Genomic DNA, 25,974 nt, shown 5'->3' on the forward strand with positions numbered 1-25,974 from the left:
GGGGGGGGGGGGGGGGCGGCCGGAGGCTTTTTTGCCTGGGGCAGCAAAAAAGCCAGAGCCGGCCCTGCCCTGGGATGAATCACAGCTCAGTATAGGTGTAGTCACAGCAGTTCTTATTTTCTAGTGGGATTCAGTGAAAGGCATACTATGGCAGGCTATGCTGATACTTTGGGGGGCTTTGGGGTGTGTGTGTGTACAACCTAGGAGGAAAGAATTGTCCATGAAGTGCAATGGCTGCTGGGGTGCAAGTCTTTGGGTATTTTCCTTGGTAGTGCTTTGGAACATCTGAGTTTGAGGAGCTGCATGTTGTCTTGGTGCACTTCCTTATGTATCTCTCAGTCCTTCTGCCTTTCCTCACGCAAGAGCTCCCTACACTCCCTAGTTTTGTGTGCCCTGCCCTCAGAGATCTTGAGCAGATCAGAGAATGTGTCCTCCTTTGTTCTTTTACCCCCCCCTCCCCCGCCCCTTATTAAGGGCAGTCTTTCAGCAGGTATGGAGGATAACCCAGCCCAGGCTGCTGATAAACAACCAGACAGACATTGCTAGATTTAAAGGGTTAGCAGACAGGAAAAGATAAGTGTTACAACTCCCTAAAATGTTACCAGAAAGATCTTCATAAAAATATGAAGTGATCAGACTGACTGCCATTTGCTTCAGGGCCGTTCAGCAGCTCCCAGTGTGGTGAGTATATGGCCGTACTTTTCAAACCCTCTATCCATGAGGGGTTGGGGGTCCTGGGGAAGTGTAGGGGTAGTGTAGTAAATACTGCTAAATTTATTACAGGCAGTGATAATTCTGGCTGGTGTCTTGTGGTGCGCCAAAGGCCCAGAGAAGGTGTTATGGATTTATAGGATCTGTGCTATGCTCTGGCCTGTAGATAGTCTCCTGGGAATGCCTGTAGTCTGCCAGACCTCCAAATGGTCACACACTTCCATAAGAGTAGGCGATGTAGCCTCAGAGACTGAGCTCCAGCACTCCGGTTTCTCACTGTGAGCTCTGCCCAGCAAGTCTGACTGAAGGAGACTCCCATTCAGAGACTTTTACTCCCTTCAAGAATCCATGCACTTCACTCAGTATTTGCAGTGATTCCAGGCAGCCTTTTCAGAACAGAGTAGGGTTTATTAATCAACTGAAATACAGCACTGGGAAGTCCTTAACTTTTGCTTCTCTATGCTAATCTAAGACCAAGTTCAGACTAGCTACAACCAGGGTGCCACCCAGCCAAGGTGCTGTCAAATTCATTTTGGCTTAGCCACTCTCTGTCCTTTTGCCTGTGCCCCCCAGGTGAGAATTTCTGTGACTCTGTGATTTCTTATCACAGCCTCCTGCTACCTCTCAGTCCATCATCGTCCTGCTGCAAAGTCATGCTGAGTTCACATGTTGTTCTTGCCAGAGCCTCCCATTGTCAGGTTTAGCCCCACGAGAATGTCGGAGGCTCCCCCCCGCCTCCGCCTCCCTCCATCCCCCGGCGCCTTAGCGCACCGCGTTCAGGAGCGGCCCTGGACAGCGCTGCAGAGGCAGGACCTGAGCTCCTCCCGTTCAGAGCCGTGTGGTAAGGGGGCAGGGCTGCTAGCTCAGGTCCCGCCGAAGCCCGCTCCCTTCCCACTCGGCTCTGAGCGGGAGGAGCTCAGGTCCCACCGCTGCAGCGCTGTCCAGGGCCGCTCCTGGACGCGGCACGCTGAGGCTCCAGGAGAGGTGGGAGTAAGCAGCATGGTAAGACCCCCTGAGCTGGACACTCCCCCACATGCACAGCCCTGACCCCCATCTCCGAGCCCAGCCCCTCTGAGCCGGGCACCCCCCGACCCAGAGCCCAGCTCCCCACCCAGCCCTGGGCAACAGCAGTGCCACCCCCAGGCAACAACAACCCATTGGCACCAACCATCACCCAGCGACAGCCCATTATGTAATTGCAAATGTATTAAAGCATTTAATTTTTTTAAATAATGTATTTCGTGTATTTTCAAATTATTAAAAAAATTTTTGAATGTATTTCACTGGTTATTTTTTACATTTCCAAATACATGTTACTATATAGTATTGCAACTTTTTTTTATGGAAGGGGCCCCCGAAATTGCTTTGCCCCAGGCACCCTGAATCCTCTGGGCGGCCCTGCCCAAGACTGCCCCAGGAGTGGCCGGTGCGACTGGTCTAGGGACTGCCTGAGCTGCTCAGGCAGCCCCCGGGTTAGGTGCACCAGCCGTGCAGAAATCACAGAAAGTCACGGAATCCTTGACCTCCATGACAAACTCGCAGCTTTAACCATGTGTCCTCAAGAAGGGGACAACAGTAAGAGATGGACATCAAAACAATTCTAAGATGGGGAAGTGAGAAAAAATATATAGAGGGTTGCTTAATTTAGTGTGGAGATGTATGTATTTTTGACTCTGGTCTAATTAGCTGCAAATGTTAATTTGGACTGGTAGTCATATGAAATGTGCTTCAGAGGCACAAACGGAAACATAAAGCTCTGCCTTGATTCATGTGATTTAAACACCATGTGGAATACTTCATTTAAAGGAGCCTTATTGGTTAGTGAGGGATAGTAACTAATACATAAGTAACATTTTTGAGTCCACTCTGCTGTCTGTATAGTCAGAAAAATGTTAAAGTATTGTTAAATCATCTGATCTGAGCAAACCAAGCCCCCCCAAAATAAAAAAGTTCAGTCTTCAATGGCCACTGTGCTTATACACTGTAGGTGAAATTTTTCAGATGTGCCTAAGTAATTTAGGATTACAATTTCACAATTTTCAAAATGACTTTCAATAGGATCATATACTTTAAGCTAAGTAATACATTTTGAGACCGGTGAAACACTGAAGCACAACAGTTCCAGGTCAAAACAGAGTGTCTTAACACTGATTTGCCTTGGTTTTGTTGAGAACTTTATATAGCACACTTCAAACATGAAGAATATATTTATAACACTTGTAAACTCCTGTAAAAATATGCTTGGTAATAGAACTTTGGACAGAGCCTTGTAGCAGTAGTGGTAAGCATTGCTGCAGTTCCATAGACGTACTGGATGTAAGCATATTGTGAGACTTTTATATTATTCTTGAATCGCAGATATTAAGGGAATGTTATCTTTTTTTTTTCTTTTAAGGAAATGATCATTGACAAAGTAAACGGACAAGTCGTTCCTCGGTACTTGATATATGACATTATTAAATTCAATGTAAGTACCTTTTTAAAATTACTACTTTTAGTAGTTATTGACTAAAATTAAGACAAATTATGTTTGCATAGTTAAGAGCCAGAAAGCACACTTTGATACCCAAAGTGGTTGGGCAATGTGCAATCCAGCTGACAGTAGTACAGGAGAAGTGAGATTGAAAGTATCCTGAATCAGGCAAAGCACAGTTGAAAGCAGCCTCAGTAATGCTACTTGCTTGGTCAATAGAGACTTGATTGGTTGCAAAGACTATATGAGAGAAGGCTGTGTTGTTTGAAAACCTCTGCAAAATACTCTTCAGAAACTGCTTCTTTCTACAGCAGATATGAACTTGGTTTGGCCATGGTGGTAATAACTTAGCATTTTTCCTCTGCAGATCTGTCTATAGATAAACAATATATTTACAGCTTAGTTGGGACCATTTAAACACTGAATAATTTTTTTTGCAAGCTCAAGAGATGGCAAAAATATTTAGTGTACATGTTACTTTCTGATTCTCTCTTAATTTGATTGGGATAGTTACACATGGGTTAAAGAGAAAACATCCTTTCAGGCTTACGTTAGCAATGACGAGGAAATCACATAGCTGAATTGAAAGCTCTACCAATAGTCCTGATTTGGCTGGGATCAAACAGTCCCAACTAATGTCCTGGTACTGTTTTCACTTATAAGGGTACGTCTACAAAGGGCTAAAAGGCCAGTGGCTGGCCTGGGTTAATTGATTTAGGCTTGCGGGGCTCGGGCTGTGGGGCTAAAAGTTTCTGTGTAGACGTTTGGGCTCGGGCTGGAACCCAAGCTCTGGGACCCTCCACTCTTGCAAGGTCTCAGAAAACAGGCTCTGGCCCAAGCGTCTACACAGTGATTCTTTTCAGCTCCAGAACACAAACCTGCTTACCCAGGCCAGCTGCAGTTTTTTTTATCCCTGTGTAGATGTAGCCTGAGAGTCTGCAGAGGCCATACTAGGGCACTACATTTGCCTCTACAGTATTGTTGGTCTGGGCTACTGCTGGTCTGGGCTACTCTGTCATCTGAGCTGACAGTAGGTGAGCTGGGTTGGTGCTGTGATAGTGGATCCTTGCCCAGGTCGGGAAACAGAGAGTGGGAAGGGGGTTAAGCAGCAGTAGTATAGCTGTTTTTGAAACACACTGCACCTTCTTGGCTGCTCAGTGACCCCTTCTTCATATTCTTCTTTTAGATTTAGGCAGCTGCTTCTCCGTTCTGTACCCTGCAGCTGCTTCTCATAAGCTCATATGTGCTGAGGGCAGACAGAGGCAGAAATCAGTCCCAGGGACCAGAAAAAGGAGCTGCTGAGTATAGGGGAGGAGGAGGAAGGAGGGGAAAATGGATAAGCCACTGTGGAGAGCTATGGGAACAACTGCAGAGTCCTAGCTGGGAAGAAACAATGTGGGTGAAGAGAGAGCAGCTTTCAAAGGGAGTTTTCCAATAAACTAGAGGTTTGAAAGGCACTAAAGGGTCTTGTGTGTTGTTTTAGTAATTTTTTTTTCTTTTTCTCTCATGATCTAAGAAAAATAACCTTAAAATCACTATAATGTACATAGAACTATCAATTGGCTGGGATCTGTTGGCCCTCAGACCCCCCAATTAATTGGAAGAGTTGTCCTTGACAAAATGTTTCACCTGTTGGCACTTATAATTGAGTGGGTTTTGTATTGACTGGTTTGTGTTACACTTGTGAAAGAGAAAATTAGTGCTAAGAAAAAGGCCCCAGCAAAACATATTAATGTATTTAACAATTTTTTGTGAATTTAAATAATTATTTGAAAACAGAGTAACACTAAACTATAGTTTAAATATTCGACAAAAAATACAGTAATATGGTGTTCGCTTATATTTCAGGGTATTTGGGAGAATACACTTTTATTGTGATAGTCCTGTGTATTATATTAACGGTTGTTCTGATTCTAAGTCACATAAATGGAGTGTTAATTTATCCTGGTGCTATGCAGTTCTCTCCCCAAAACTCCTCCCTCCATCCGCATGCTCCCCCCCCCCCCATCTTACACATACAATTGAGGTTGTAGTGGTTGAGGTGATCTGTACATATCTGGATTACATAAAGTGGGAATATTGGAAGAAGATTAAGATTTGTCTTGTATAGAGACGTTTTCCCATCTGTATTAAGAGAATGAATGAGTGGCAGTGTGGGGATCATTGCATTATTTATTGTATAAGCGGTCAGTCCTACTGAAACATAGGAAGGCTTTGATTGAGTTGATGTGCATGATAACTGTAAAAAAAAAAAAAAAAAAAAAAAAAACCCTGACAACCCTGTCTTTTAGTTTCAATTTATAGGGGTACTGAGAAGTTTTATGCCTATATTAGCTATTCTTCTTCGAGTGCTTGTTCATGTCAATTCCAATCAGGTGTGTGTGTGCACGTGTGCACGACAGCCAAAAGATTTTTTCCCTAGTAGTATCCGTCAGATCGGTCCGGGCACCCCCTGGAGTGGTGCCATCATGGCGCTCAATATAAGGCCCTACCGACCTGCCACCCCCTCATTTCCTTCTTACCGCCAGTGACGGTTAGCTGGAACTTCCTCTTGCTTTTGTCGTGACAAGTGCATTTGGCAGTCTGTATATAGAGACAACACCATAGCGATATTCTGTATCAACAAACGGGGGTGCATGCTCCTGTGCCAGGAAGCCCTCATGCTGTGGGACTTTTGTGTAGCTCACTTGATAGGCCTGCAAGCATCGTACCTCCCGGGAATACAGAACGAGTTGGCGGACTGTCTCAGCAGGTCTTTTCATGGCCATGAGTGGTCCCTATGCCTGGATGTCGTGAACTCCATTTTCCAACGGTGGGGCTTTCCCCAGGTGGACCTGTTCGCCATACGACGCAACGGGAAGTGCCAGCAGTTTTGCTCCTTCCTCAATCACAGGCTGGGCTCCATCGCGGATGCCTTCTTCCTCCCATGGGGACGCCGTCTTCTCTATACGTTCCCGCCCATCCTTCTCGTTCACAAAGTGCTCTTCAAGATACGGAGGAAACGGGCTTCAGTGATATTGTTCGCTCCAGCCTGGCTTCGCCAACATTGGTACAGATCTCTCCTGGAAAGTCCGTGAAAGCCCCAGTCACCCTGCCACTCCTCCTGGACTTGATAACTCAGAATCACAGCCATCTCCAGCATCCGAACCTGGAGTCGTTGCACCTCATGGCCTGGAATCTCCATGCCTGAACCGCAGGGAGCTCTCCTGCTCAGACCCAGTTAGACAAGTCCTCCTTGGCAGAAGGAAACCCTCCACCAGGACTACCTACCTTGCCAAGTAGTCAATCTGGTCGGCGCAGCAACATTTGTCCCCAACGCTTGCCTCTATGCCATTTATACTGGACTACCTTCTCCATCTCAAGTAGCAGGGATGGTCCATGTCGTCACTTAGCCGCCATCTCTGCCTTCCATCCAGGTGCAGAGGGCCAGTCGGTGTTTGCCAACCCTATGGGCAGCCGTTTCCTGAAAGGTCTCAACAGGCTATAACCGCATGTCCGACAACCAGCCCCAAACTGGGACCTCAATCAGGTCCTTTCCAAATCGGTGGGTCTGCCCTTCGAACCACTGGTAACTTGTTCCCTGCTCTACCTGTCATACAAGATGGCGTTTCTGGTTGCAATAACCTCAGCCAGGAGGGTGTCTGAGCTCCAGGCCCTAACATCAGAGCCTCCTTAAACTGTCTTCTGTAAGGACAAGGTTCAGCTCAGGCCACATCCAGCTTTCCTTCCAAAGGTTGTCTCCCAGTTCCACATCAAGCAGGACATCTTCCTCCCAGTGTTCTATCCTAAGCTGCACTCGAGCGCAGGGACCAGAGGCTTCATTCATTGGATGTCTGCAGAGCGCTAGCCTTTTACATTGAAAGAACAAAACCGTTTAGGAAGTCCATTTAACAGTTTGAGGCCATGGCAGACAGGATGAAGAATCTTCCAGTTTCCTCCCAACAAATTTCCTCGTGGATCATGTCCTGCATCTGTGAATGCTATAACCGGGCAGAGGTGCCTGCCCCTGCTCACAGCGCACTCCACTAGGGCGCAGGCTTATTCAACAGCATTCCTGGAGCAAGTTCTGACCCAGGAAATATGCAGAGTGGTCCGCCATACATACTTTCACCGCGCATTATGCGATTACCCAGCAGGCCAGAGACTATGCCGCCTTCGGTAGAACAGTGCTCCAGCCAGTGGACAACTCTGACCCCACCTCCTGAACTTAGGCTTGGGAGTCACCTGATTGGAATTGACATGAACAAGCACTCGAAGAAGAAAAAACAGTTACTCACCTACTCATAACTGTTGTTCTTCGAGATGTGGTGTTCATGTCCATTCCAATACCCACCCACCTACCCCTCTTTTGGAGTAGCTGGCAAGAAGGAACTGAGGGGGTGGCGGGTCAGTAGGGCTCTATATTGGGCGCCATGATGGCGCCACTCCAGGGGGCACTTGGACCGACCCAACTGCTAGGTGATAAATCTTCCGGCTGCTGTGCGCGTGTGCACACACACCTGATAGGAATGGACACAAATAACACATCTTGAAGAATAACAGTTATGAAAGGTGAGTAGCCATTTTTTCCTGAAATGGCCATCATGCTTCCTATTATTCATACTAGTGCTTTTGGTTCTGAAATGTCTTTTGGAACTCTGTCAAAGTTGATCTGTGGGAGAAAATATTAAATATTTTAGACACTTCAAATGGTAACATGTTGGGCATTTTTAAGTGTTTTAGTGCAAACTATGGGGTTGATTCTGTCACACTTAAAATTATTTTCTGACTAAGGAACTCTACTATCATGGAGCTAGGCCCTACTCATTGTGAATAAGAGTGGCAGAATCAGGCCCTGTACAGTATAACCAGGGTTTGTGTTAGAACAGCAAATCTTGGAGGGGTCAGTCTCTGCTTTTAAAAGCAAGAGTGTTTTGTGGGAGACTGTTAATTTGGAATTGAATTTTAATAGTTTATAAGCAATGTTTTAGTCAATGTAACTTGCAGAATGTAATTCTTAGCATCCTCAGGGTTAAGTCGTAGTTTTCTGAAAGTTCTAAAATATTCTAAGTTTTGAAAACATTTGAAAAGAGCAAAAATTGTTTTTGTAATATTATGACCATTGTGTTCTCTTCTCTAAAAACTTCTTCTTGTAATGCTATCGCTTATGTTCTCTGCCCTGTCTATGTTCTGTCCTTCACTTTGTCTATCTCTCACCCATTTCTATGGTTTTCCCCTACATTCCGTGTTTACTCTCTTTCACTCTGTGTAGTGTTTGCCCTCTCTTATTTTATGCTCGTCTGTCACTCACTACTACTGTTTCTTCCTTTCCCATTCCCTCCTTTATGGTCACTTTTCCCTGTCTGGTCTCACCTTCCTTTTTTGTTTGTTTGTTGTTTGTTCCTCTCTTCACACAGTTTTGACAAAGTGAAGCTTTCTAAAAGCCTGATCTCTGATGCATTAGATAGAGGTGTTAAGGTGATGGGCTCTGATTAAACATAAAGGAACCAAATTACTGACCATGAAAATGAGTGGGTTTTTGTAAGGGGTTAAGTTGTGGGGAAAGGCAGAGGAGACTGAACTGCACTTGAGTTCCACTGTAAATGCTGTCAGTTTCTTTGGATGCATTGAGAATCAGGGAGGAATTCATTATGAAGTATTGCACTTTCAGTGTCAAGGACAAATAAGACAATGTGTTATCAGTATGAGCACAAGCAGGACTTCAGCTGAAAGAGGCTATTAGCAGTGGCCATACTGTAGAGATTAAAAAGCACAGCTGCCTTTATGCTAATTCTAGAAGTTTTAATTACAAAAATGGGCAAGCTAGAATGTTTGGCTTGGCAAGAAGTGATCAGTATAATTTTATCACTGAGATGTGTGGTTTGGAGTAACTATAAAATCAAAAGAGACATAGTAAATCCTCTCTTTATGGAATACAGGTTAGGTGGGAGGATCTTGGTTACATATTATAGTGGAGTGCCAGGTCTGCTATAGTTAAGGTTGTGTATTGCTTTTTCCTTAAAAGGTGAATATTGTAAGTGCTCTAAAATCCAAGTGCTTGCTTGGATTGTCTGAAAATTGTTGCCTCTTGGAGGTGCGGTGTAGGGTTGGTGTTCCAAATTTGGGTTAGAACAAAATACAGCTACTCAAAGTCAATTGTTTACAAAATCACCTGCTTGTTACTTTTTTGTTTGTGCACATGTGGGGCTCAAACTGTTTTTCTACTCCTCAAATTGATCTCAGCTGCTTGGGATTTATTTCAGTTAGTGCACAGCCCCCACTGTCCCGTTGGGAAATCAAGATTGCAAAAGTTACTGAAGGTAAAGTTTTTAAATCCAGGTCACCACAAGCTAAAATGATGTATTTATGTGTGTAATGTGTATGTGCAGCAAGACTAGGACTCTGTTAACAGCTCGAGATTTTCCATGTGGTCTGTTATCACAAAGTTGGGTGGTTCAAGGTGAAATGCTGGGATCATTGAATCTGAGCAACACCCATGCACTGTGAGTTTGTGCCCTAACCGGTAGCAGTTGAATGTGTCTTGCACATCTTCCTTGTTCTCTGTCTGAATTGTGTTTTGTTCTGAGATCCTGACTGAAGTTTTGTCCTGAGATCCTGGTTTAAGAGTGATATTTTAAGGTGCTCTAAAATTCACATGCAGACTTTAATTTTACTTCTGAAATATTGTCAAGGCAGTTGTCATTAATTGAAGAGAGGGAAGATAGCTTGATGTAATCATGACTCACATTCTTTGTTCAGTTTCTGAACAATGGAACTAAGTGTGATCAGAGGAAAGCAAGTTGCTGCATCACTTGGTCAAGAGGTTCCTGATACGCACCCCCCTAACTTGAACTGCTCATAACATTTTTTGATTCTTATAACTTTTTTTGGTGCAGCATTGGTGTGTGTGTTGGAGCAGTCAGTTGAAGAGGTGGTATGAGGCGGGGCTTGGGAAGGTGCAGAGTGGCAGCTGTGGATGTTTGCCAACCTTTGTTCCTTAGGTCAATTGCTTTGGCACAACTTAGATGATAACCCTTATTAATGTACGTGATCATCCAAGCACCATGTTTTTGAAAACCCAGTTTGATGATTAAAGATTTGATGAAGAACGGGGATTCCAAAGTAGTAATTTTTCTACAATTGCTGCATGAATAAGGGTTTGTCCTTTGCTTTCTGGGAGCTCAGAAGTGCTAACAGAGCAGAAAAATGTGGGGTGAAAAGTTGGGCTCCTTCTCCATTGATGACATTCTTGGAGAGGAATTAAATGGAACCACCTGTGTCTCACCTTCCCCCAGTTCCTCCCAGTGGATCAGCCACTGCTTCACCAGGCCAAGGGAAGGGTCTCCAGGGCTCCCGTTCCTCCACTGTTCACTGATGCGAGGAAGGAACCCAGAACTCTCCACCTTGCTCATGCTGCCTCCAGCAGCAAGAGAAGGGACTCCAGATTCACCATTCCCCTTGTTGTTGTTGCTGCTTCTAGGGAAACAAATGGGAGGTCAGAGCAGTGCAGGAGAGTGTGGGGAAGAAAGGAAGGGAACAGAATTGCAGTGGAGGATGTGGGCAGGGTCTTAGGTCTGCCCCCTAAACTTCCCCACATCCATACCCCCCATTTCTGTTCTTCCTTCAAAACATGTTCCCATAATGCTGAGATTGGGATGGGGAGTTGGCAATGAGCATGTTCATTTTATGGCACTGACACACAATGCTAAGGTGGTGTGGGGAACTGAGAACAGGTATGCTTAGTGCATGGCACAAATATACAATGAGTAGCTGGGAATGGGCACGTTTGGTGCATGGCACAGTACATGACATTGAGCTTGTATTTGGGAACGGAGCAGGCACCCATGTGGAGAGCTAGGCTGTGGTACATAGGGATGCAAAAAAGTATTTTTATAAAAACAAGGAAATTAAATGCCCAAAACTTTAACAGAGTTAAGATTGCCCTTTAGTGTCTTGTGCCCTTTCAGAATGTTGAATTCAGCTACACTCAAAGCTCTGAAACATGATGGATAAAAATTGATTACATTTTTTTTTATAAAAAAGGATTTTTATTTAAATTGTTTTTTAATTTAAATAAAATACAGGTTGATTTTTTAAAAAAATTTAAACCCATTGAAAATTAAATTTAAATTTATGACAATGGATGTTAATTTACTGTAATATATTAAATTAAATTAAATTCGAGCAGTACCTGTTTGCTGCCAAGTTTTAAAGAAAGTCGTATCAATGCATTAGTGGAAGTCACTGGCTAGGCATCCAGAACCTGAATTTGTTGAAGTGCGAAACTGGCTTTTGACAGTCTTACATTCTTCTGCAGGTGTAGAGAGAATATTTTCTTCATTTTAATTTATTTAACTGGTTTGTTAAACAAAGAAACCGGTTGGGAGTTAAAAAAGCAGGAAACCTTGTATTCCTTTTTTAATCTATGAATAAGAACTAGGTGTAAGAGGATGAAATCTTCTAGTTCTAAAAACTTGAAGAGCGTGATGATCAGAAACAATCACTTCAGTACAATCAGTTCACTTCACTAAATACAGATAGTGCTTCCTTTATTTGAAATGCAAAAAATGTTTTGATAATTTCTTACTTATCCAGCACAACCGTAACTCTGTGGTAACAAGTTTTTGAACATATAATAAGGGAACGTATAATATCGGTGACTAACATCTGCAGGCTGAATGCAGCACACACAGTGTCTCTTGAAATCTGTGGCTCCCTTGTCTCCAGGGTCACTGAAAACCAGAACTATTACTCTCTTTATGAACAATCAAGAAGTTTCTGCAGCTCTCCTGTAGCGACTGTAACTGTTATATTGTATTTATTCTTAAAGCCATCTGTTCAAAGTGCGAACCTGGGAAAAGCAAAACAAAACAAACTTTGTATCAGTTCTTAACTTCACTCAAGTGCTTAATTTGTAATGAAAGAGGTGCCAGGGCTCAAGCAATTTGGTGCTGGGGCTAAAGCAACTTTTTTACTTTCATAACTGACATGGCAAGCCCAGAAGTGCTGGGGCTATGAACTGCCAAGCCTAGAGGTGCTGAGGCTCGGCACTGGCAGCTGCTGGCACAAATTAAGCATTTAACTAACTGCCATTTTGAAAAGTTACAGATTGAAATGGAATGTTGTTTTGAGGTGATTTACTTAATAGTAGCAACTGTGTGCCAGCAATCAGTCAATCGGGAATGGAAGTATGAGCCATTGCTCCATGTGCAACTGATATACATAAAAAGAACAAAGTGCCAGCTGGTGACTTGAGGGAGCAATAAGGATTTTTTTTTTCAACTCATCATGGCAGCCTGTTCAGGCTGCAATCAGCTCTTCAGATGACTGTGGCCCAGGGATAGGGAAATGAGATAGGAATGAAGGGAACACAGAAGGAAAGTGGAGCTGGAGGAGTTTAAGAATAAGAGGGGAAATATATGGGCATATAGGAATGGAGGGAAAAGAACCAAGTGGGAAGCAAGCAGGGAGAACTGGAAGTCCTGGCACAGTCAAGGAACTATGATGTGATTGGAATAACAGAGACTTGGTGGGGTAACTCACATGACTGGAGTACTGTCATGAATGGATATAAACTGTTCAGGAAGGACAGGCAGGGCAGAAAAGGTGGGGGAGTTGCATTGTATGTAAAAGAGGAGTATGACTGCTCAGAGCTCCGGTATGAAACTGCAGAAAAACCTGAGAGTCTCTGGATTAAGTTTAGAAGTGTGAGCAACAAGGGTGATGTCGTGGTGGGAGTCTGCTATAGACCACCAGACCAGGGGGATGAGTTGGACAAGGCTTTCTTCCGGCAACTAGCGGAAGTTACTAGATCGCAGGCCCTGGTTCTCATGGGAGACTTTAATCACCTTGATATCTGCTGAGAGAGCAATACAGTGGTGCACAGACAATCCAGGAAGTTTTTGGAAAGTGTAGGGGACAATTTCCTGGTGCAAGTGCTGGAGGAACCAACTAGGGGCAGAGCTCTTCTAGATGTGCTGCTCATAAACCGGGAAGAATTAGTAGGGGAAGCAAAAGTGGATGGGAACCTGGGAGGCAGTGATCATGAGATGGTCGAGTTCAGGATCCTGACACAAGGAAGAAAGGAGAGCAACAGAATACGGACCCTAGACTTCAGAAAAGCAGACTGACTCCCTCAGGGAACTGATGGGCAGGATCCCTTGGGAGAATAACATGAGGGGGAAAAGAGTCCAGGAGAGCTGGCTGTATTTTAAAGAATCCTTATTGAGGTTGCAGGAACAAACCATCCCGATGTGTAGAAAGAATAGTAAATATGGCAGGCGACCGGCTTGGCTTAACAGTGAAATCCTTGCTGATCTTAAACGCAAAAAAGAAGCTTACAAGAAGTGGAAGACTGGACAAATGACCAGGGAGGAGTATAAAAATATTGCTCGGGCATGCAGGAGTGAAATCAGGAAGGCCAAATCACACTTGGAGTTGCAGCTAGGAAGAGATGTTAAGAGTAACAAGAAGGGTTTCTTCAGGTATGTTAGCAACAAGAAGAAAGTCAAGGAAAGTATGGGCTCCTTACTGAATGAGGGAAGCAACCTTGTGACGGAGGATGTGGAAAAAGCTAATGTACTCAATGCTTTTTTTGCATCGGTCTTCACGAACAAGGTCAGCTCCCAGACTTCTGCACTGGGCAGCACAGTATGGGAAGGAGGTGACCAGCCCTCTGTGGAGAAAGAAGTGGTTCGGGACTATTTAGAAAAACTGGACGAGCACAAGTCCATGGGCTGGATGCATTGCATCCGAGGGTGCTAAAGGAGTAGGTGGATGTGATTGCAGAGCCATTGGCCATTATCTTTGAAAACTCATGGCGATCGGGGGAGGTCCCGGATCACTGGAAAAAGGCTAATGTAGTGCCTATCTTTAAAAAGGGAAGAAGGAGGATCCGGGGAACTACAGGCCAGTCAGCCTCACCTCAGTCCCTGGAAAAATCATGGAACAGGTCCTCAAGGAATCAATTCTGAAGCACTTAGAAGAGAGGAAAGTGATCAGGAACAGTCAGCATGGATTCACCAAGGGCAAGTCATGCCTGACTAACCTAATTGCCTTCTATGAGGAGATAACTGGGTCTGTGGATGAGGGGAAAGCAGTGGATGTGTTATTCCTTGACTTTAGCAAAGCTTTTGATACGGTCTCCCACAGTATTCTTGCCAGCAAGTTAAAAAAGTATGGGCTGGTTGAATGGTCTATAAGGTGGATAGAAAGCTGGCTAGATTGTCGGGCTCAACGGGTAGTGATTAATGGCTCCATGTCTAGTTGGTAGCCGGTTTCAAGCGGAGTGCCCCAAGGGTCGGTCCTGGGGCCGGTTTTGTTCAATATTTTCATTAATGATCTGGAGGATGGCGTGGACTGCACTGTCAGCAAGTTTGCAGATGACACTAAACTGGGAGGAGTGGTAGATACACTGGAGGGTAGGGATAGGATACAGAGGGACCTAGACAAATTAGAGGATTGGGCCAAAAGAAACCTGATGAGGTTCAACAAGGACAAGTGCAGAGTCCTGCACTTAGGACGGAAGAATCCCATTCACTTTAACAGACTAGGGACCGAATGGCTAGGAAGCAGATATGCAGAAAAGGACCTAGGGGTTGCAGTGGACGAGAAGCTGGATATGAGTCAACAGTGTGCCCTTGTTGCCAAGAAGGCTAACGGCATTTTGGGCTGTATAAGTAGGGGCATTGCCAGCAGATCCAGGGACTTGATCATTCCCCTCTATTCGACATTGGTGAGGCCTCATCTGGAGTACTGTGTCCAGTTTTGGGCCCCACACTACAAGAAGGATATGGAAAAATTGGAAAGAGTCCAGCAGAGGGCAACAAAAATGATTAGGGGGCTGGAGCACATGACTTATGAGGAGAGGCTGAGGGAACTGGGATTGTTTAGTCTGCAGAAGAGAAGACTGAGGGGGGATTTGATAGCGGCTTTCAACTACCTGAAAGGGGGTTCCAAAGAGAATGGATCTAGACTGTTCTCAATGGTAGCAGATGACAGAACAAGGAGTAATAGTCTCAAGTTGCAGTGGGGGAGGTTTAGGTTGGATATTAGGAAAAACTTTTTCACTAGGAGGGTGCTGAAGCACTGGAATGGGTTACCTAGGGAGGTGGTGGAATCTCCTTCCTTAGAGGTTTTTAAAGTCAGGCTTGACAAAGCCCTGTCTGGGATGATTTAGTTGGGAATTGGTCCTGCTTTGAGCAGGGGGTTGGACTAGATGACCTCCTGAGGTCCCTTCCAACCCTGATATTCTATGATTCTATGAAATGGAGGTAAAAGACAAAAAAGGAAAGTGGCAGATTAAAACAGAAACAAATGGGACGGGATTGTGAGGGAAGAAAAGACACTGCTCTAAAATTAGCAAAGTGTAATGTATTTATACTGTGACAAATAAGTGTACTTTATATCTGTTTCTTATTCACATTAAATTGCTATGATGACTCATGAAGAGTAAACCACCAGCAGCTTCTTTCGTTGTCTGCCTGTATTGGCACTAAGAAAACATAGTTTGAACATCCCTGAAACGAATATACACTGAAGCTGTACTGATAGATGCTCTCGTGGGAGGTAGTCTTTGGAAAGAAATAATAATGAAAGCTTGGCTTCATTATGTTTGAGACTACAGTCTGGAACTCCTTGGAAATATAGAGAGACTAGCTCTCTTTTTGGCTGCCTCCAAGGTGAATTTTGTCCTGAATTCTGATCCTGACTAGCTATAGCTGCCAAGTAACTTGGTGGTGCCTCTGGAAACCAATGGGTGAACATAAGAACATCAGAACGGCCATACTGGGTCAGACCAAAGGTCCATCTAGCCCAGTATCCTGTCTTTTGAGAGTATCCAATGCCAGGTGCCCCAGAGGGAATGAACAGAACAGGTAATCATCAAGTGATCCATCCCTTGTCGCCCATTCCCAGCTTTTAACAAACAGAGGCTAGGGACACCATCCCTGCCCATCCTGGCTAATAGCCATTGATGGACCTATCCTCCGTAAACTTATCTAGTTCTTGAACCCTGTTATAGTCTTGGCCTTCACAACATCCTCTGGCAAGGAGTTCCATAGGTTGACTGTGTGTTGTGTGAAAAAATACTTCTTTTATTTGTTTTAAACCTGCTGCCTATTAATTTAATTTGGTGGCCCCTAGTTCTTGTGTTATGAGAAGGAGTAAATAACACTTCCTTATCTACTTTCTCCACACCAGTCATGATGGGTGGGGCCAAAAATTGGTTTGTTTCTGGTTACCACTATTCTTGGGATGTTCAGTCTCTACAGAAGCCTGTGCTAAGACTTCCCGTTGTTTTTCAAGGGGTCTTGGGGCAAAGAAAAACAGAAAATCCCTTAGGAAGACTAAAAAGATGGGGGGGAGGGTTGAGTCAATTTCCCCTCAGTCTGACTTGTATCCTTATTTACTCTCTTCAATAGAATCCCCATAAATAGAAGAGGCTCCCATTGCTTTTTTCACCTCTACGAGCCCCCTCCTCCCCAAAAGCTACAGAAGAGGCAAATAAGCCATCCTTAGCTTCAGATCCTCCAATAAATCTGCTCCGACTCCCACTATGTTCTCTGCCTCTCTTGATCCTGTCTGAAAACTCATCTCCGAGGGACAGTGGCACAGATTCATTCTGTACGTCAGGAAGAACAAGAAAGTGAGGAAGAACACCTGTAAATGAAAGAACGCTTTGATACCAGCAATGATCTCTTCTTCACCAGGTGGACTGATGAAGCCCAGCATTCTGAGGGCATATCTGCACAGCAGCTAGACACCTGTGGCTGGCCTGTGCCAGCTGATTTGCTTGCGGGGCTTGGGCTGTGGGGCTGATTCTCTTCTCCGGGACCCTCCCACCTTGCAGGGTTCTAGAGCCCACGCTCCAGCCTGAACCTGAAAGTCTACAGAGCTATTAAACAGTCCCACAGCCAGAGCCCTGCAAGCATTGGTCAGCTGTCATGGGCCAGCAGCAGATGTCTATTTGCTGTGTACATGTACCCTGAAAGACTTGAGTGCCACTGTTTGTTCCTTGGGAGTCCACATGCCAACCCCTAAAAGACAGTGAGGTGGATGAAATCTATACATCTACCCGTCAGACATCCCATGGCCATGAATGCAGGTTCCTGAGAAGTCATCTCATCGTTCAATTGGTGGAAGCACCTTTTCTAGGTGTGCAAAATATACAATTTTCTCCACATATATGTACCATGATATTGGTGACTGATGCCTCCCTGCTTGAGTGTGGAGCTTACTTAGACCACCTACAGACCCAGGGCTTCTGGACTCTGAGTTACTTTCTCGTAAACATTCTAGAACTTACATTCTAGACATTCTCATAAACATTCTAGAGCTGTTGATTAGCGTGCTCAGAATTTCTTCCGATGCAATGAGGACATTTAGTCCAGGTGATATAGATAGATAGATATAGATCATCCTTCACTCTGCCAAGAAACTTTGTCTCTGGAATTGGTGTGTTCATCACCAAATCACACAGTAGTTTGCATCTTTCAGGCTTGCAGAAAGTCCTAGCATACTGGCTCAGCAGGCAATTCACAAGTGATCATGAACGGACTGTCAATGACTTGATCCTGCAGAGCGTATTCTACAGGTGAGGATACCTAACAGACCTATTTGCTTCAGATCTGAAAAAGAAATGCCAAACATTTTGCTCAAGGAGGTCAGAGCCCAGGTTCCCTGTTTAGGTGCTTTCTTCCTCTCATGAACTTTAGGAATAGTGTATTTCTATCCACCAATCTCATTAATACCTGAGGATTCTAAGGAGATTCAGACAGAATTTAGCAGTAATGATCATGCTCAGCTAGCTTTAGCTTGGCTCAGGTAGTTTTGGTATTTGGACCTAATTAACCTGTTAGCTCAACCCTCAGTAATGTTACCTGTCTTATCTGATGTGATCTCCAAGAATGAAGGTCAGATTCAATATCTGGATCTAGCCTCATTGTTTCTGACAGTGTAGATGCTGGCTGGCTTACTACCATGGAAAGAAGCTGTTCAGCTGAAGTCCAGAATATATTGATGCTTACCAGAAAGGACTCTACTAGACTGATCTCTGCAGACAAATAACAGAGATTATCTATTTGGGCAGCATGATGCCACCTGTCTCCCTTAGAAGTCTTGATTCCTGCTATTCTGGACTATAGCCTACAGGGCTATCCATCAGCTCCATAAGAGCACATTTAGCAGCAATATCCGCTCATCCTCCTCCTGTCCAGGGTCACACCATATTTTCCTCACCATATTTTCCCAGTTTCTATATTCCTCAAGGGCCTTTTCCTGCAGTCCAGGAGTTCCCTCCTCCCTGAGACATAAATATAGTCTTAGTATGGTTAATGGGACCTCCTTCTGAGCCCCTAGCAATTTGTTCTCTATACCATCTATTTATGAAAATTGGCTTTTTAGTAGTTATAACATCAACACAGAGAGTGGTGGAAATTCAGGTCTTCATGGCTGGTCCACCTTATTTGGTGTTTCATAAAAAAAATGTGACCATTAGGTAACACCTTAAATTTTGTACCAAAGATTGTTTCAGATTTTCATCTGAATCAGGTGATTCAGCTGCCGGTTTTCTTTCTAAAGCCTCATTCCAACCAACTAAGGGAAATTGCATGACCTTGATATGGTTAGGTCTCTTTCATATTACCGTGACAGAACAATTCAGTAGATTCCTCGGGCTGGTTGTATCATTGCAGACAGGTTGAAAGATCTTCACCCAAAGGGCTGTCACCCAAAGACTGTCTAAATGGCTATCTAATTATATTAGATCAGACTCTGAGTTAACTGGAGTAGATCCACCCTTGCAGGTTAAATCCCACTCTACCATGCTTCTGGCATGTTCTGTGGCTTCGCTGAGACACATACTAATTTCAGAAATTTACAGGGCAGCTACATGGGGATCAGCCCACACTTTCATACGGCCTTAATTGAGGCTTCAGGATCTGACATCTGCTTTGGCAGAGCTGCCCTGAAATCATTATTTAAATAGGACTTCTAGCACCCACCTCCTGACCATGAGGACACTGCTTGCTCATTACCAGAAGTGGAGTCTGTGTGGACAATCACTCAGAGAAGGAAGAATGTTTACTTACTCTACAGTAACTCTGGTTCTCAAGATGTTTTGTCCACATGTATTCAATGATCTGCCCTCCTTTCCCACTTCTACAGAGTCCCATACTATCTAGATTATGTGTTAGCGAAGGAACTGAGGGACGGTTGGTTTTGTGCTGCCCTTTATACCTCTTGGTGGTGATGGCGGAGGGGCAGGGTGTGACGTAAGGGCATCCAGGGCACAGGCATGGCCCCAAAGACATTGCTGGCCAAAGGTATCCAATCTTATGTGCATGAGATGATGTACCCCAGAAGTGGAATAGATGTGGACAACATGTATCAAAGAACTGCAGTTACTGGACGGTAAAAAAAACTACTACTTTTCCTTACTTGTGCAACAAAAAGTATAGCTGTTGTACTTTGGGATCTAATTAATACATTCTTATAAAAGAAGTTGAAAGTGAATACTACTTTACTTTTCCTTTCTCACCCTCTAGCCTTTAAAATTTTTAAATCATAGCCAAGTTTTCATGAGAGCAGATTGGAATGGTAAGAATAGAATTAGCTCTTGAAAGGAAAATGCTTGCATATGTAATGTTTAAATAGCAGAGAGAATTTTACTTGAGTGTTCTTAAATCTGTATGTAAAATAGGATATTTAAGACAAATTTCTCTTCAAGTTGCTAATATGCATAAAGATGAGGTGGTTGCTATTCAGTAAAGTTTATCACTTGTAAACACATGCTGTGTTGGTCATAAATCCTGTCCATAGCCATCACCCTTAGCAGGAGTTCATGCTTGAAGAATTTTTGTTTTTAAATCTGCATAAAATGTTACTGTGTATTATTTTCCATTATAAACCTCATTTTAAAATGATGTTAAGTTCACAGTACAAGCTGTCTCTCATTTGTTAGTCTATTAGTTAGTCTTATCTTAGAACTGCAATGTGAAAATATTGGGGGCACAGTTCAGAAATCCAAGCACTTGTGAGCCAAAGTCCATTATGTTTACAGTTGCACTTGGATGCCAAAAAGCTTGTTCCTAGGTTTAATTCTGAAGCTGTTAGTTTTTGTAGACACACACTATCAGTTTAAAAATTATATCTTTAGAAATGGCTTTGTTGCTAGTAACACCTTAGAAAAAATAATCCTGTTTTCAAATCAAATTTAGTTTTTCTCCATTTATGTAACTTGTCTCTTGCCCAGATATTTGAGAATGGAGGCAGTTTGTGTATCCATCCGGGCAATTACCAGTCAATGGTGATAACATCTTACTGATGCTGTTCTGAAAAGCTGTATTTGCCTCTCCCATTCACTGTATATGGGCCACATCTGACAGTTAAAGTTATTTCTTTTATTATAGCACCAAGAGTGCTCTAGCAGCTCAATCCCAAAGACTCTTAGCTGCTTCTGCTAGGGTCACCATAGCTGCCAGTTCCCCCGCTTTACAGTGCAGAATGTTGGAAGATAGCAGCAGAGATCAGGGACTAATTATATGATCTGTTGCAGCAACCTAATCTTGAGCAAATGGCCAATTAGTGCAGTATGTGTTAGTGCCCTCCCACTTAGGATGGGGGAAAGGGACAGGTTTGTGAAGTGGGCAAAACTACCGATAAGAGAGCTAGGTGGAGTTTATGGGGGAGAGAATGGAAACCCCAAAATGGGGACGAAGAAAGGGCATACAGGGATCTGGAGACGGAAGAAGTGAGAGGGACACATTAAGGGGAAGAGAACTTGGAGTCAGATGATCAGGTGGGCATTTGGGGAAGCATAAAATTAACGCTGCGGGAGAATGTGCATGAAGTTGTTTCTCAGAGGCTCTCTAAGAAGAGGTTGTATCTTGGAGCCCATCTAAAAATGTTACTTATGTATTTTGATTTATTTAGAATGCATGCACCCAATACTCTTAAGCTGTACAAGCTATATAATACATATGATTAATGTACAAAAACTAACACACTCCCAGATTCCCTCAAAACTGACGTTTTTCCTACTTCAGTAAACCTGGGAAGACTTAAAACTGTGTGACTTGATGGAAGTGAGTTTGTTGAAGACCTTTACATGAAAATGACCTAATAGTTGAGAATTTTCTTTGAATAGAAAGTAAGGAAGAAACCCCTTCAATGATGGTCAAAATTAAACTTAAAATTAAGATATTAAAATAAGGAAACAGGAGGGAAAAGGAGAAAAGCTTACTATTGTGTAGAGTTTTGATAGGACAACTAATAAACAGATTACACATCTAAATGTAAGAAAAACAGAAGTTTTAGACCTAAGCATGAGATAATGTAAGATTTTAACTGACGCTATCAACTGTCAGACTGACAAGGAAGATGAAAAGTAGAAAAAAATCAAGCTCAATATGTGTTCAATATCCTAGAGTTGAGGAAAGTGAGTGGTAGTAAGTGTCACACAGCTTTAGAGACTTCCATAGGCCAATTTATAATTGTGCATTTGTATATATATTAATATGATCTTTAAGTTGTAAAACAAGCTTTATAAGATTTCTGTTATAAAAGAATGAATGTTAGTTAAAAAAAAAGAAAATGTCCGTCTAGCAGCGTGCTTATTTACCAGATACAAAAATTAATTGAGCTGGATTTAAGATTAAATCTATATAGCAGTGTAATTCAAAGGTTTAAAAAAACCCCACAGGGGCATGGTAATTATCCTTAAAGCAAGCATTATAAACCCAGAAATTTCAGAGATAAAAATACTCTTAAAAGAAATTGAAACAAGTTCAAGTAATAAATACGCAGGTAAGGCATCTAAACAACCTTAACTCTTCAAACTTTCCTTATAAATACAACTTACTGAAATATTATGCATAAGGTATATTTGAAGAAATTAATATGTAATTAAGTTAAGGTGTTAATGATTGTTCTAATTGCAGTTCAGGTAATTTATGAGAATTTTAAAATAGGTTAAATTGTGGGTGTAAATAGACAGTTTCAAGTCACTTGCATAATTATTCCTACACGCTATTGTAATACTCTTTGTACAAAGTATGCCTTGTGAGGTACTATTTGAAAACTCACAATTTGCTGGTCATTGTCCTTGTAAAATTTATGTGGCAACATTATATGTGAAGTTATAGAATACCCTTGTGTAGTGTTATTGACACATTCCAAATTCCATAGCCCTGCCCAAACAGAAGTTGGTAAACAGGTCTGTCCTAAACAAAGGAATGTGTGCTCTGCCCGGTGGCCCCATGTTCTGCTCCTTTCCCCACTGTGGTTCCTGGGAAAAGCCCTGTGGTGAGAAACTTTGCTTGAACAGAGACATCAAGCAGGAAGGGAAACAAAGAAAGCTCAAACAGGTGAGAAAAAGTCAGCAGGGAACATCCTACCACATAGACTCTTTGTCTCCTAGTGTCCAGCTGGAAATGTCTTTCAAGAGAGGGACTGAAACTATGAAAAGGAGAGACAAACATCCCAAGGGACCCCCTTTCTCTCTCCCTTCTTATTGCATTCACTCAGAAGTGCAAGTAGGGCAGTATGGTCCGGTACGCTGTACCAGCAAGATATTTATAGCTGGTATGGCATAACGGAAAGACACAGGAGGAGCAGAATGTGGGGCTGCCAGCAGCTCCTCCGGTGCAGCTGTACCGCCCCCAGCCCTTCCACACAGGGTCTCCTCCATCTGTACAGCAGCCGTGCTGGAGGAAAGGGCTGGGGGCGGTACAGCCGCACTGGAGGAGCTGCGGTTATGGGGCTTGCCCGGTGGCCCCATGTTCTGCTCCTTTCCCCACTGTGGTTCCTGGGAGAAGCCCTGTGGTGAGAAACTTTGCTTGAATCTGATCTAGTTTGTTAGGTATTCCTAAATGTCTTATCTTTGTTTCTTGTGTAACATTTCTGACTTTTATGCCTCATTACTTATACTCATTAAACTCTCTGTCTGTAGTTGTTAAACTTGTTTTACTGTTTTATCTAATCCATTGTGTTTAAATTGAAGTGTCTGGGTAACTCCATTTGGGGTGACAAGTTGTGTGCAAAAAGAAACAGACTTGTATTGTCCAGGAGAGGGATAGGCCTGTGGTTCTCAAACTTCTGTATTGGTGACCCCTTTCACAGACTGAGCCTCTGAGTGCGACCCCCCTTATAAATTAAAAACACTTTTAAAATATATTTAACATCATTATAAATGCTGGAGGCAAAGCAGGGTTTGGGATGGAGGCTGACAACTTGCGACCCCCCCATGTAATAACCTCACAACCCCCTGAGGGGTCCCGACCCCCAGTTTGAGAACCCCTGGGCTAGGCAGTACTGGACATACATTTCTGCAGGAAAATCTAAGAGGGGGTGTGTGGGTCATCTTGCAGTATAATCAAGGCTGGCGAGAGTCAGAATGTAACCCAAGTGTGGCTGGCAGGCTGCAGTTGCACACAGACACTCAGGGTCTGACTTGCATGCTGGAAGGCTATTTGTGAGCAGCCCAGGTGGGAGATACTTCAGCAAGGCATTGTAAGGCACCCAAGGTTGCAGGGCAGTGGTGACACAGCTGCTTATTAGTCTGTATGTCACAATTCTGTTACAAACATTTTTGCAACTTTTAATGTAGTCAGATAAACACAGTTGATTATCTTTCAAAATATTCATGAGCTTTCTGAAGTTATCCTGGATGTACAGATTGTTCAGGTGTAATCTTATTCTGTACTGAAGATACTTAGTTTGGGAGGAAAGTGAATTATTTTCTGATAACTCATAAGAGCAAATGTAATTACCTTTCTGATCTGTATCAAATTACAATTTTAATTGGGTCAGCAGTCAGTGCTGAAAAACAGATTTTAAATATAAAATGAGAAAAAAATCTCCTTTAAATTATGGCCTGTTTGTAAGAACTACAGGGAAACAGAGTATTCATAGAATGTAAGGGAGATTTAAGTACATCCAAAATACAGCATACATACTGTCATCCTGTTTTCCTACTTGCTGAGCTGTTTAATACTACTGCAAAATGAAGAGATTCAGATGTTACATTTTGTTTGAAAACTGAGATGTTATTGACACTGAATAACACGTGCAAACGCTGCTTTGTTTTTGTTGCACATAAAGCACAACAATATTTTATAAACAGAGTATAGTAGATCAAGTGCAGCTACTGAAAATATGTTTACTCCTGAGGGAATTCTGCACCAACATATTTAAAATTCTGCACCAAAAAATTAAAAATTATGCCACAATATTTTAAAATTTTGCAAATTTTATTTGTTAATAAATAAATGTGGCTCAAGCATGGCAGGCCACTGACTGCACTGAGGTGGGAGATCACCGTGAAGCTCCCACTTCCCCCAGTACAGGGACTCGGCAGTGAGACTGCATCTGACCCTGACACAGTGCAAGGGCTGGGCCTGCCCCAGAAACACACCAGGGCCCTGCCCCTCTGTGCCAGGTGCACTAGCTGTGGGTGGGCAGGCTCAACACAGCAGGATCCAAGTGTGGGGGGATCCAGATGTGGGGTGGGAGATCTCTGTGTGGGGCAGTCTGGGTGCGCGCAGCTCAGTGGGGTTTCCAGATGCAGGAGCAATGAGACACTGCAGGGGATCCAGGTGAAGGTGGTTGGGGGGACTGGGTGTGGGGAGATGGGGCTTGGCGAGGGGGTCTGGGTGCTGGGGGAGTGGGGCTTGATGGGGTGGGGGTCCAGGTGAAGCTGGTTGGGGATCAGAGGGGTGCCGGTCTGGGTGTGGGGGGGCTCATTGGAGGGGTCACTATGTGAGTGGGGGAAGGGCTTGTCAGGTGAGGGTTCGATGGGCCTGCTTAATGGGGGTGCCCCAGCTGCTGTTGAGGGGATGCCACGTGCTGGGTTCTTGCTCCCCCCCACGATTCTCCTATTCCCTTTTCTTCTCCATCTCACTCCCACATTCCACCCCCCCTGCCCTATTCCACCCCCCCTTCCTTCCCCACTGTCTCTTCCCTCCCCACCCCCTCACCCCTTTTCCTCATTTCCCCCACCACGGGCACTCTCTGTTGCACAGACAACAGGAAGGCTCCCAGCACACAGACGGGGAGCATGACTGGCACTAGGACCCAGGAGGGGGCATTCAGCTGCAGAGTCAGCAGAGCCTAGAAGCAGCCTCCAACTGGGCAGCCCTGTGCTTGCAGAAATGGGGGGAGAGGGGTGTAGTGGCACATAACCCCCCGTGTCCCCCGTGCCTCACCTCTGTTTGGAGGGAGGCGGGTCCCCCCTCCCCCAAAAAACTTCACCCATCGTCGTTCCCCCTCCCCCGTGTGGCCTCCCTTTGCTTCCCTGTGTTTCTGCAGGGAAACACAGGAATTCTGCAGGGGGTGGGGGCATTTTCTATGGACATGCAGTCACGCAGAATCCTCCCAGGAGTATATGTTGAATTATTCTTCTTAAAGCATACATGGTACACTGGCATAATGAAGGAATTAATAAAACAGCCATCTTCTATTGTGCTATTATATTTATTATCCCAAAGGAAAGATGACATGAATGTTAAAAATCACTAGAAAACAACTATTATGAGGGTTGGTAAATTTTAAAGAGAGATGATTTACCTTGCTAATTGGTTGGATTATTTATGTTAGTGATGGCTACATTTTGAAGGTTGTATGAAGACAAGATGAAAACATCTAGTTTTTAATGGCTGATGTCCTCTTTTGAGGCAACATCCACACCGCTGAAAGATGTAGCTATGTTGACCTAACTCTCAGTGTACACAGTGCTAGATTGACAGAAGAATTCTTTCCCGTTGCTGTAGGAGTGTCTACGTTGAAGTGCTGCAGCAGCATAGGTGCAGCACTGT

At 43.8% G+C, this 25,974-nt stretch overlaps 1 protein-coding gene across 3 annotated transcripts in view; it reads left to right on the forward strand.

The window, feature by feature from the left end:
- Positions 1-25,974, forward strand: part of RNGTT (RNA guanylyltransferase and 5'-phosphatase) — a 409,198-nt gene that overhangs the window by 158,943 nt on the left and 224,281 nt on the right. For all 3 annotated transcript variants that reach the window (XM_026654244.2, XM_026654251.2, XM_026654249.2), the window contains exon 10: positions 3,107-3,178. In XM_026654244.2, the coding sequence (XP_026510029.1) occupies positions 3,107-3,178 (72 nt within the window). The remainder of the gene's footprint in view (positions 1-3,106; positions 3,179-25,974) is intronic.

The sequence above is a fragment of the Terrapene carolina genome, unplaced genomic scaffold (genome assembly GCF_002925995.2).
Source record: "Terrapene carolina triunguis isolate 2854851 unplaced genomic scaffold, T_m_triunguis-2.0 Scaffold42, whole genome shotgun sequence".
NCBI classification, from domain to species: Eukaryota; Metazoa; Chordata; order Testudines; family Emydidae; genus Terrapene; species Terrapene triunguis.